The sequence below is a fragment of the Megalops cyprinoides genome, chromosome 9, assembly GCF_013368585.1.
Source record: "Megalops cyprinoides isolate fMegCyp1 chromosome 9, fMegCyp1.pri, whole genome shotgun sequence".
Classification (NCBI taxonomy): domain Eukaryota; kingdom Metazoa; phylum Chordata; class Actinopteri; order Elopiformes; family Megalopidae; genus Megalops; species Megalops cyprinoides.
Genome location: NC_050591.1, coordinates 21,839,203 through 21,852,912, shown reverse-complemented (window position 1 = coordinate 21,852,912; position 13,710 = coordinate 21,839,203). Strand labels below are relative to the sequence as shown.

General features: G+C 44.4%; 1 protein-coding gene across 1 annotated transcript; it reads right to left on the bottom strand.

Moving 5' to 3' along the window:
* Positions 1-2,702: 2,702 nt before the first annotated feature.
* On the bottom strand, positions 2,703-12,314 carry LOC118783669 (alkaline phosphatase-like). Its single transcript, XM_036537621.1, is given in 12 exon segments — positions 2,703-2,912; positions 2,914-2,996; positions 3,171-3,287; positions 4,499-4,690; positions 5,539-5,673; positions 5,926-5,995; positions 6,185-6,325; positions 6,969-7,141; positions 8,970-9,144; positions 9,808-9,923; positions 10,097-10,280; positions 12,273-12,314. Coding segments are annotated over 12 exon segments (1,638 nt in total).
* Between the last annotated feature and the right edge of the window lie 1,396 nt (positions 12,315-13,710).

Below are 13,710 nucleotides of genomic sequence, written 5' to 3'. Positions count from 1 at the left end.
CTCACTAAATTAACTGGTAATTGTGGGTCTCCAGTTCTATGCGCACTACTAACTAGTTATTCATTCAAAATAGCCAGATTTCTGCCCAATGAAAAACACAGCATGAGAAAGCAAAACCCATTAAGAAATCATATAATAAAGAGGAAATGCACTGTGCTGTCACTTTCAACGGAACACCCAAGAGACGACTAAACATCAGACGTTCGGACCCACGCAACACCATCATGTATTACGTCTGACAATGGCAATGTCTGTTCGTGGCATAGACTAATAGACTAATGACACCGAGATTAAACATTGCAAAAACTACCTACTTCTTTAAGTAGATCCTGAACCTAGAAATAAAAACTGACAAGAAAACGACTAAGCTGTGTATAGGCAGAGAGAGAGAGAGAGAGAGAGAGAGAGAGAGAGAGAGAGGAGATTTAATTTCATTTTATTTAATGTTATTTTAAGTGTAAGTGCATCGAATCCGAGTGCATCCAATTTAAGTTTAAGCGTAAAGATTCAAATGAGGGCGGGGTGGGGGGCAGATTAGAAAGCAGAAACTATATGCAGTTTTACAAGTTCTTAAATTTAGTTTTGTACACTCCAAGACATCTTGTGTGCCAACGCCATTATTTTATTAAAATGCAGTTTCATGCAATGTATGCATATAAAGACGTAGCCTACAGGTGATGTCCCTTTTCCTCTGCAAGTACACACAGGCACACAGATAGAACGCTTACTGAAGGGATCCTTTCGCTGAATGATTACAACGCGAGCAGGTGAAGACGTTGGCAAGGTTAAGTAAACTGCAGCGGTCTGTTTGGTCTCCTCTAATTCGGATAAGGTAACAGAGGGACTGCATGCACGAAAAACCCTTTACAATATATCACTGAATGCGAAGAGCTGAACGACTAAGATAAATCCCTCTGACCCAACTGTAAGTGCACTCCACCATCATTTGGAAAAGCGGGTAATTGATTTAAACAGCAAAAGGGGAAGACATTTGATTTCTTCGTCTGTTTATATACCGTTTCTCACCTTCTGTTTTCTTTAGTTTCATGTAATATTTGTCATTGTTCATTTTAGGCTGCTCAGTCCTTAAGTTTTATTCACGACACTGCGACAGAACAGAATACCGTTGTGCTCTTGTGACACCTACTGGCCACATTAGCAACTGCTACTTTACGAATTTGGTGAGTAAGCTGTTGAGCTGCATTCAAAAATGTCTCAGTACATAAAACTTCGAGCCACGCTGCTGGCAGCGTACAATTACAAAATAAAGCTATAAATAAAAATCAAGAAAAGTCTGATGCCCCGTGTTGGTGGAAATATTAGGCTTGTTATAAAAGATAGATTTGCTATATTAGGCGAAAGTATCATTGGTATGCAGGAGAAGTTTGTGCATATGTGTAGTGCCGCAAAATGAAACAAAAAATATATTTTTTCATGGTAAGGAAAAATCACCGTCGCAATTTGAGACAGTATGTGCTGAATGAACAGTGTAAGTATAAACAACGTGAGAATATCTGCGGCTAATTGTTTGTAGAGTCGGAGCGTTATTACTTTAATTCCTGGATGATGTCGACTCACTTTTGACGCTTGGCTAGTTTCCAATGAGTCGATGGGCACAGATTCATACAACGGCAATGGTAATATCTTACTGCACTACATAATAAGACATAATCTACAGGGAAAAAAAGTATTAAGATATAAAATGTCTGACGAAGACGCGAATAATTATTCCTGTCCCCTTATATTGAAACAGAATGCAAAATATAAGGCAAGAAAGGCCAGGTATAAAGCACTGTGATAGATGTCAAAAACGCGCTTAATCCCTCAAGGTAGAACATAAAATAGGTGATCTTTAAATATTTTGCATTATTTATCAGCCACCGTACTCAAGCCATCAAGCGCAGGCCGCCTCTGATCCTCAATTAGCAATGCGGATTGTGAGAATGGAAGATCAAACAGCACGGTAAGAGAATGAAGTCAAGGACAGTTTTTTTTTCTTTTTACCATTGCTGCTTCAAACCAATTAGTGGATTTTGGCTTGTGTGGGAGAGGTGTCGCGTGCAAGCTCTAGATAAAGACAGTGAGACTTTTGCGTGATGTGGTGTAGGACTGCACATAAAGATTCCACCGTGGAAAGAGCATACTACTGCACACACAGTGAGGGCTGAAGGCTGGCTTGAATCCAGATTAGTGAGAGTATCCTGGAGTTGCCTGGTGTGTGTTTTGGGTGGATATGTCTGGTAAGCAACTGTTTGTTTCTCTGAAAAATGAATTTAATTTAATTAAAATTTTAATCCCTTTCACCAGCCTGCATGCTTGCAGAGCTTTCCCATGTCACCTACCCTTTCTATGATGGGTCAAAAGGAAAAAGCTACTGAAAGCTGTGCTGAAAGGGCATCAGGACTGCAGACCAAGGAGTGGGGAGCCTCCTTCCTCAGTATAAAAAGTCTGCTCTAGAGCTCTGTTTTTTCCCCAGAAATGTCCTGTGCACTGCACATCCCTTCAAACTACTGAACCACACACACACACACACACACACACACACACACACACACACAATGGATTGTTTTCCATTTTTACAGATTATTTGTACACATTCTGCTTTCAACACAAAAGGAAATGGCTCAGTTTAAAGTTCGGCACTTTTTGAAAGCCACAGCCTCTCTCTGAAGACGACGACTCCCTTCCTGCTTTGTCCTGGCTCAGTGCATCATGGCTGCCAGCAAAACGCTGAAGAGGGCAGTGGCTAGCTGAGCAAGAGGAGGGGCAGCAGCAGAGCTCTTGGGTGTCGTGGTAACACTGGACTGTGTCTGGCAGTGGCTTTGGTCCTGCCCAATGCACGCTGCATAGGCCAGTGTATGGGCGATGTAGCTCTGCTCCTGGATACCGTGGAAGAGATGAGACATGGGGCCCCCGCGCCATCACCGCTACATCCTCCCCTCCATGAGTCTCAGATTCCAGTGGCGCTGCCGCCTGCTGGACGTAATTTTTGTCCACTGAGAGGAACAGAGAGATAGACACATGTTCACCCCTGTTTTTGATCAATTCTATGGAAATGATACACTAGATTGGATCCCCATGGAAGGGGAGCCTGTTCATGTCAGGATGGAGGGAGCTGGGATATCAGTAAGGGGGAAGTGGTTATCCATGCAGGAGGGACTGGGTCTCACCTGTGTTCACCTTCCGGATGTCTGGCCGCTTGTTATTGACAATCTTGTGCCCGGGGCCATTTCCGTACATCAGTGTGGTGTAGGGCAGCATGTCCGTTCCAAATAGCGGAGATTTCCCTATGGGAGAGGATTGAGACTTATACTGGGGACGCACACTCACTCTGTGTCTATAAATGCACACACACACACACACACACACACACATACACACATATTACACTCACAGTATCCACATACACCTATGCATCCCCTCGCATATGCGCACATGCAGTTCACATAAACAAGCACACACAGTGTATCTAGATGTGTACACACATGCGTCTCTCACATCTACAATAAGGCTGGTGACAGAGAGTCTGAGCATACTGGAGGACAGAACAGAAAGGTATAGCATCCCGAACCTTCTTGCAATGTTGTCAGTTATTCAATGAAACAGTGGATGAAAGTGGCCCACTTGCAAACCCCTATGGTGTACCTTGTGTAACCCGGTTCTAAGCATAGTTTAGCGTTTAGAGTGTTGGAATAGAGAAGCAAATGATCTCCAGAGTTAACATCTACCAGCAACTTCTGGCAGAAACCCAGTGTAGATGGAGAGTAAGCGATCACAAGAGACATAAAAGCTTTTGGCTGGTACTCACCTTAAGCAGCAAAACTGCATGTACTCTCATGTAATAGAACTTCTGTGCACACACTTGGACACACAGACATGTGCCATACACGTGTGCAGTGTATTTATATACACAAATACACACCTGCTGCATTGATAAACATGCTCTCACACGCACATGCACACGCACACATGCACACTCCACACAAGTAGAATGAGACAGGAGCAGTGCGGTGAAGGATCAGAGGACTGACAAGTGCTGGGTGAGTGTTTGTGTCTCTCTGAGGAGCGAGTGCTTTTTTTTCCTCATGCTGAAGTGCTCCCTGCGTGGGGACTGGATGCATCCTGGAGCTTGTGCAGGTAGCAGGGCACAGCAGGGGGGCACAGGGAGCGGGGGGGGAGGCCTCCGAGCTGTTTGTTTTTAAAGTGATTGCAAGGGGAGAGGAAATGTCAAGCCGTTGTTGACATATCACAGACAGAGCTCCAGGACCCAAGTGGGTGCTCAAACCCTGATTAGTTCTTGGATGTCACGGGGTGCTGCCAGGGGAGATGCTGGAGGGGGGGCTGTTTACGGAGAGACTGGAGAGAGGAGTGTCTGCGTGTGTTTGGTTAGGGGAGATCAGCACACAGGTGGAGAAGGTTCGGTGGTTTTGTTTGTTCAGGATGACAGTAAAGCAAAAAGAGGTGACGGAAAGGTGAGATGTTTGAGGCCACTGCTTACCCAGAATGCTGTTCCCTCGGAAGGGGTAGCCGTTAAAGGAAATGGAGTGGGAGTGGTCAGCGGTGACCAGGGTGAGGGTGTCTTCCTCATTGGTCAGCTCCAGTGCTCGAGCGACGGCGTTGTCCAGTGCCACTGTCTCATGCAGCGCCATGGATGCCCGGCTGGCGTGGTGACCCTGATCTATTCGCCCACCTGGGTCACGAAGAGAGAGGGAGAACATACTTTTAACAGTCAGCTATGGCTCTTCATAGTGCCAGTTGCAATGACCCCACTGTTCGCAGCGAGTCGCAGTCTCTGAACACACTAACTGCAAAGCCAATAACAATCTCTTAACATACTAACTGCACAGTACACAGCCAATCACAATCACTGTAAATACTGACCTCAAACTCCACAACCAATCAGAATCTCTTGATATACTGACCTCACAGTTCACAGCTAATCACAATAGTTGGACATTGACCCAGAGTCAACCACACACTGTAGATGCATTTTCCCCTTTGACAAACAATGTTTCAAACCAAATGCTACCAATATCTGTTCATCCAGTTAAGTGCTGAACTTAGGTTCACAATGTAAAGTGAAGGAATGTGCAACTCTTTTTTTAGACGTTGGGAAAAGTCCAGCAAAATACAGGTCGGGTTGGTATGAGATGTGCTAAAAGTGTAGTGCTTCAGGAGATGGCCACTGTAGAACCATATGCTGCGGTCTATTTAAAGTCTTCCCCTGTTTTAAAGCCATTGTGTGGCAATTCCACAGGACAATAAAATCCCAGTGTGCATGTCACAGATTGAGGCTGCAGGCTGTTCAAACCACAGCAGTGATGCAGCCTCATAGGATCTCTACATGACATCACACTGCTGCATTCAGTGACCCATATGCACTTATTACCAGCACATATAACTGCCATTACAGCAGCCTGTGCTGCGGTTGACTTCGATCCGTTTGCCTGACTGGGATGGCAGTGCAGAGTGTGTGACTGATTGGTTGAGGCAATGACTGACAAGCTGATTGAGTGGCTTCTGTGTATCTGTGCCCACCTTCCACCAGCAGGAAGAATCCCTTAGGGTTTCTGCGCAGGATACGGATGGCCTTCTCCGTGGTCTCTGTGATAGAGGGGTCCATCGCAGGGTCCCTTTCCATTTCGTACCTCAGGTCTCCGGGTTCAAACAAGGCTGTAAGGAGAAGTGACAGTCAGGAGTGGGGCCACGGTTGCATGCGTGTGAGCCTGTGCGAGCAAGTGTGTTTATGAGTGTGTGTGTGTGAGAGAAAGTGTGTATGGGAGTATGTGCATGTGTGCATGCGTGCCTGTGTGTGTGTGTGTGTGTGTGTGTGTAAAACAAGGCTTGTCACAGATTATTAAATCAAGGAAAGTAACACATCAGTATACTACCTTTGTGTGTTTGGCGTGAAAACTCAACACTCACCCATCAGGTAGTCCGTGGTGTCAGGGTCAACAGCATCAAAGTCGGTCCGATTCCACACATACCGGGCCACCTAAACAGACACAGCCACCGTGTTTATTACCATCTGTCTGGGTTGGCCTGACATTGATGATAAGTATTTGGTGTGTGTGTGTGTGTGTGTGTGTGTGCTTATGTGTGTACTCTTGTGGTTCTGTTTGTGGGCTATATGACGTGTCTCTGTTTTTACGCTGCTGGGGTTATGCCATCCATCACCCTGTACCTTCCCCACTTTCATCTTCTGCCACTCTGAGATGAGGTTTCTCCCATCAGTCCGTTTGCCCTCTGCAGTGATGTCATTTGGGTATTCAGGGTCCCTTGTGCCCTTAGGAAGCATGTACTTCCTCCCACCTCCAATGATCACCTGTAGATATGCAGACAGATGCAGATACAGCCACATCCACTGTGTTCCAGTATTACTGCAAATCCAGTATTACTGCAAATCCTGTGTATGTGTGTATATAGAATCAAAATTTGGGTTTATATATTCAACATGAGTGTATATACTGTACTGATCTGGAATCCAATAAATGCTTTCTAGAGTGACAATATTCTAAATGATCACTTCTGTACTCCATTTTTATATTACAGACTTAAACACAATTGAACACTGTCCTGATCGATTAACATTGTTAGTGGTTGGTCATGATTGACACTATTCTCAGTGATTTACACTGTACTGGTAGGATTACACGTGCACTGCACTTATACAATCTCTAGACTGACTGACAGTAACAGTGTTTTTTTGTAAATGACCTTTTTACTTTGAATGATTGACACTCTACTCTGAGGGAATAACACGTCACTGCAAGTGATTGCCAGTATAACAATTTAAACAGCATGCTACGAACAAAGGGGTCAGTGGAAGCAGGATTAACAGATCTGAAAATGATCTGTTAATCCTGCATTACATCATCACATGATTTTGTATTGTCTACTGTCACTTTTCACAGTCAGATAATTCTTTCACACCACACGCTGAATGTGGTTTGAATGAGAGCACTCACGTCGATGTCCGTGTTGTTGAGCAGCTGGGAGGCGATGTCGGTGCACCCATCCCTCTTGGCGGCAGCGGGCATGTCAGCATCGCAGTACCATTTCCGGCTGGCACTGTGGGCATAAGAGGCGGCCGGGGTTGCATGTTGTACCCGCGTTGTTGTGACGATGCCCACCGACTTCCCTGGAGGACAGAGAGACCAGAAGACATGAGCGACTGAAAGAGACAAAAAAACGTGGGTCCTGCCTGCATTGCCAGTGCAATTAAGGCGGCTCACTTTTTAAAACGAGCATTTCAATAGGTTTAAATATAATAGATACGGTACAAGGCCTACAGCCGTAGCCCAACACGTTTTCCAGTTCAGAACTGAGTGTAGGTGTGAAATGGTTTAAGTGAAGAGGATGATTAGCTGAGCTGAGTGGCTTAGCGTGGGTACTGCTGACATGCAAGTGCTTGCAGCTCCTATTGGCCTGCTTGCTTGGATTTTTCCTGGGACTGACTTATAAATGGGTTTTCCTGGGTTATTGAGCCCAAGAGGGCTCTGGTGCTGGGTCTGATCCAGTAAACTCCAGGGTCTGCTTTAGTGTAAAGGGGGATCATGGCATTCATTATAAGCATATGGCACACCCTTATTGTTGATTGCCCCTACGCTCACAATTATTGTAACAAATAATATATGAAAAGCTTTAATTTGTATATTGTTGCTGATTTCCAGCTCAGATTCCTCTCTCGTAATCTCTCATGAATCCATTCAATTGACTAATCCACCTCTTGTTGAATTGGGGGGGGGGGTCACAAGATTGTGGTTATTTTTCTCAGTCATGCATCTACATGTTTTACAATGCAGAATTACAAAAATAAATATAAAATATTAACGTAACTGCCTCCAATCAGGAGTATGTCACTGTAGCACTGTACGTTATAACCCAAAATTCCATAAATCTTGTGAGTGCAAAAATTCAAAGTAAAAATCAATCAAAATCAAGCTGTCTAGCTATCAATCTAGCAAAGCAAGTTAGCTGAGAAGTTAGCCACAAATAGTTTGCTAACTTTGTCAACACAAAAACAAAAAGGATGATCAAGATAAGGAGGGAAGACGGGTCAGCAGATGGGACCTTCAACTAAGTGCCCCAAAAAAGGGAAAATATATATGTTTATGCATCCCATTTAAAATGACTTCAAATTAATATCCAAACTGAAAAAGTTATCCCGAGCGTCTTCATAGATGTCGGTGAGCTGTGTAATTTGAGAGTGGTGCGAAAATCAGATGAGAAGCAGTGTCTTTATTCATTACGGATATGTTAACTTGCAAACCCAGGGCTGGATTAGTCTGTTGTAAACAGCCTGGTATAAAGGGGCAAATGGAAAAAAATGAGGAATTAGAAGCTGAGTTTCTGTGTAAAAGTGATTGTACATTCTTTAACCCATTTCCGCAGCGGAGCCTAATGGGGGGGGGGGGCAACAGCAAGGTCTTTCCTCGCTCCTCCCGCTTCCACTGCATTGGCTCTACATGCATTCATCAATCACGGCTGAGCACAGTCCCCCCCCCCTCTCCCCAGAGCTGGGGGAAAGGCCCCAATATGTCCATCTCTCCAAACCCTTCCTGTGTTTCATAAGCAGCGAGGCTTGATGAGTAGGCTGTGCTGGCCTGCCTGGTTTCCTCTGGTGAGAAATTGTCATAAGGGGCCAGGTGAGTTGGCGACTGTGATTGATATCTCCCTCCCTACCTGCATATCAAGGCCAAGAGGCTGCAGAGGAAGGCTGTTCAGAGGAGGCGATAACGTGAAAGCGCGATAACCTCAATGTAGCGATAGCTCGATCTCCGCAATAAAAAAGGAAGGGGCCAAAGATCAACTAGGGAACTGCAGATGTAGCTGTCTACATGGGGCTGCAAATGATTGGTTGCATTTGGTTCTGTTCTGCAAAAGCAGAACTGGCGAGTATGCCCATGCTTCCAGCCCCCCCCCCCCCCTCGGAGTCTCTCAAGCTGTACCACAGCACCTGTTCTCACCTGCATCCTTGGCCCACTTGAGAATGGAGGTGACCTCGTTGCCCTTCTGGGAGTGGCAAATCCCATTGCGTCCGGCTGCACTTAACCCCAATGTGTTTAGATTGGACTTGACACCACACAGGTAAGCTGTCGCTGTGGCAGCACTGTCTGGAATCTGGAAATCCACACAGTACACCTGCAAGGGAGAGCAGAGCACTGTCATGGGAGAGTTACATTGGAAACAAAGTCGTTTAGACTTCACCTGTAATACCTGAGCTACACCTATCACATATAAGGTAATATGAAATGAAATATAATGAAACTGTCAATGTTACACTTGCACGCACACACACACAGACACACGTGCATGTACAGAGCCAGTGATATACTCGCTTTCTGGATCTTCCAGTTGTGAATTTTACGAAATCAGGGCTGACAGCTATAAGGATTGAGAGAAGAGAGAGAGAGAGAGAGAGATGGAGAGAGAGAGAGAGAGAGAAAGACAGAGGGAAGAAGGATGGAGTTTGAGTCTCTTGAGGCAAGGCCCCACTGATCCAGCAGCATTGTCTCTTTTCCTCCATTATCCCTCTTTCATCTGTGGTTAGCAGAGGCCCCTGGGGCCTGCTGAAAGAGAGTGTCAGATAAACACCCATTTAGATTGCCTCCCCCCTCTACACACACAAAGCAGCGTGACAGGACTCCACATGTGGGGAGTCTTAAGAGGTCCACGCTCTCTTTGTTTGATCTTTTTATCTATTATGTGTCATTATCAAAAATCACAATCTAGCCCATGGCTAAGCCCACGTGTATGTATGTGTGTGTGTGTGTGTGTGTGTGTGTGTATGTGTGTTCACATTACCTTGGTGAGGCCCAGATGAGGGAAGGTGTCCATGGTCATGACTGTCTCCTCTCCAGACTTGTTCTGCAGTTGGCCCTTTAGGATGCGGGCAGCAGTCATTGTAGTGATGCCCATTCCTGCAGAATCAGCAGAGCATGCTGGGTAAGGGCTGGAGACTGGCTAACTGTGACATCATTCTTGCTACCAAGACAGCAAGTGATTCCAGGGATAGTTTTAAAAGTACATCAGCCACAAAACAGTTCTCCATGGCCCTGCCATGCCAACATTAATTTGCCACTGGATGTCTCACCATCCCCCAGGAAGAGCATAATGTTCTTTGCCACATTAGTGTTGAGTTTCCGCTTGAGTGCTGACTGTATCACTTGCTGGGCCTGCTTTCTCCAGAAATCTGGGTTCTCTTCCTCTGCTGTCAAACAGAGAGACACCGTTATACATGAATAGGTCCTGGAGAGCTGGTTCTCCCCCTGTCCCAACTAAGAGGGGGGAACTTTTTATCTCGGCTCAGATCTGTTAATCTAAAACCAGCACATGGCCCCAGAAACTCCTCTCTCAACACTGCATTGGACCAGGCTGAGCAAGACCACACAGACAGACAGACAGACAGACAGACAGACACACACACACACACACGTACATACACACGCAAACATACACACTCACGCAAGCACATGCACATGCACATGCACACACACAAACACCATCTAGCACCATGAAATTTACAATTTAAATGAAGATACATAGTACATCAAATCAAACTAAACATCAAAACACCATTGTGAATGAAATAAGAATTGATGTATGTTCCAAATATACACAAATTTAGCCAAGCAAATGTGTGCGAGAGATATTATACATACAGTGTTTAACTGGTGAACCTGGGTTATTGTGTAAGATCATGTGTCTTTCAATGTCCCTCTCTTTAAATGTTTGATGAGCATTAATTAGTGTGCTGTAACAGGAATGTGGAAAGTCTTGGACTACAGTGGAATTATCTCTTATCAGAAACAACTTGAGATATGCTCTCTATTGGAGCTGTTTTACTTCTGTTTAGTAGCCATCTGTTTTGTAATGCCTGAAAATGGAAAACATGCTATTGTGTAATTTCTGTTCTTTGCCATCAGATAACAAGTTAGCAGCAGAGATAAACTATCTGTAGAGACATGTGATTAATCACTTGTTCAGTCCATTCCACTGAAAGACAGCTGAGGAATTTGGCTTTGGATCAGAATTTTTTGGGAGCCTTCATTTGAAAGGCAAGCAAACTGCAGACATATGAAGCTCCTGTAGAGGGGGAAGGAGAGTCTTGCCTGACAACTGTTTCTACTCTTAGTAGGTATATTTGCATATTCTTCAGTTTACTTAATCTACTAAATTAGAACACAGGAAAGACAGACTATCTGTATGTACTACAACCTCGTTTCAGGTGGAGTGCATATACATGCCAAACTCAAGAGCGATAATTTTGAAAGAATTCAAAGTTCAGATCAGAAGTTCAGCTCAGTAGCTGCTAAGGAAGGGGTGGGGTTTACCGGTTTGTTCAATTTTTTTGATTGAAAAAGGTTAGAGAGGAATCTAACCTTTAGTATACATTTTTTTACAGTACCAGTGGTGTTGGTATTATACTGTAGCCAAGGTTTTCCTAAACAAAAAATACACTGCTAACATATTTTAGAAAATATATTTTTAGCTCAGTCAATTGTAAATTATTGCCATTTGGTTTATTGAAATATATTTCTTCTTTGCATTAATATATTATGAATTTATTTGCATTATATTTTAGGGCTGAACAACATATTTGCATTATATTCCAGGACCAGACAACATATTTCTCAGTATATTACAAAACATTTAATTTCCAGATGGGTTACAAAGCTAAATCTCTCAAATATTGTTGCAGATGAAATCTTCACTGGATCCTTTGGAATAAACTCTGGATTTGCTGTACATGTCAAAAAGCTATTATCAACTATTAACTTAAAAACTACTAACCAGTGTTTATTGCTGCTTGCACCAAAGCCGTACTTAAGCATAGTAGCTAAGTGAATGAGTACCTGTGAAAGAACAGAGACATATGTAGCACTAAAAGGTATGCAAAGGTAGACTTTCACACCATTTTAATGTGTTTGGCTGTGTGTACGAGGCCTTAGGCTTCGCAGGGGATTAGGAAAGAAAGAGAAAGTTTTTCTTGTTTCTAGTTCCAGAGAGAGCAGGAGTGGACGGGACCCGCGATCGTTGTGCTATGTCTGCACTGGTAGATGCCGATAAGCTCGGGTGAGCACGAGCAAGCTCGGTTTGCCACAGGAGAGCACAATAAGCTCAAGTGACCGAACGTGAGCACAGGCAATCTCAGGTGACCACGGGCGGTCAGAAGTAAACTCCGGGGAACAGCACATGCAGCGCTGCGATTGGTTACCATGGAGACTGATGGCTGTCTTACCTGGGGCCGCAGCATGACACACGCTGACCAGCAGGCACAGCCACAGGACGGACAGGTGAACAGTCTCCATGGCGATGCTTCGGGTAGGAAATAGTTCCAAGCTGTGACTGCAGGTCCTTGGACAGAGGATTATAAACCCCCCCCAGCCATCACCTGCCCACCACAGACCAATCAGCGTCTTATTGGGGCATTGTAAAGAGCCGATAATAACCACTGCACCACTAGTTAACAAGTGGAAACAGCTCCTTCTTGGCTTTACACACACACAGTGATTTATTGTTGGTATTAATTTATTTGGCTAGCAGACGCCCCTATCTCAGACAATTTGCATAGCTTACTTATTATCCATTTATATTGTGGCATATTGAGTTCACTCTTTTCTCATAAGAGGACAACAGCTGCAACTTCAACTACAATGAAAACTGTGCTGTTTGCTGGCTGAGCCAAATTCCTTGAACCATTGCCACCCAAAAACTCAACTGCTGGCTGAGCAATGTTTTCAGCAGAATCTACTCAACCAACAGCACAGAGCATGGAGCTGTTCATTGACCTGTTATATGTTGACACGTATAATGTGTGTTGAGTGTTGTGTGATGAGGTGTATGGTGGGTTGATTTGCAGTGTGGGTTGAGGTGTACGGGGTCAAGTAATGTGCATTGAATTGAACTGTGTTGTGTGTTGAGATGCACTGCACGCTGATGTGTTGATGTGTGTTGTGGGCTGCTCTGTATGGTGTGACAAGCGTTTTTTGTTGCAATGTTTTGTATTTTTCCATATGCTGAGGTGCGTGGTATCTCTGGTGTTGCATGTGAGTTGCATTGTGTTGTGTGAGGTGGACACTGGACAGTATGTTAATTGGTAGTGTGTGATGGGTTGAGGGGTATGGCATACTGATTTGTGGTGTGGTGTGGGTTGAGGGGCAGACCATTCACCTTCAGTAGCTTCCACAAGAGGAGAGGAGGAAGAACGAGGGGGCTGGGACAGAATCAGAGGGAGGGAAAGAGACAGAGGGGGAGAGAGAGCATGAAATGGAAGGAAAAACAGTGAAGGAGGAAGAGAGGGGAGAGATGGAAGTGACAACCCATACACAGTACACAAACACAATCAACAAAAGCGCATGAGTAATTATTACAATGGCAACCCCTAAAAATGAAGGGCTAATAGATTATGATTTTATTGATTGAAGTAATACATTCAGATAGAGTCACCAGCAGAGATCATATGTCTCTGGAGTATCTGCGTCAGCAGGACAAATCATTCAGTGTTGTAAATCATACACATAGACGACTTGTACATTAATAAGCTAATAAAGATGAAACATAAGCTCAAGGGTGCAAGTTATCTACAGTGTAATGATCACACTCCTCCTATCAACCCCGCACATGACCTTTATCTTCTGTCCACTTTATTGTGCTACAAAGAGCACTTAAACACATGCACACTCTCTCTCTTTCACTCACTCACTC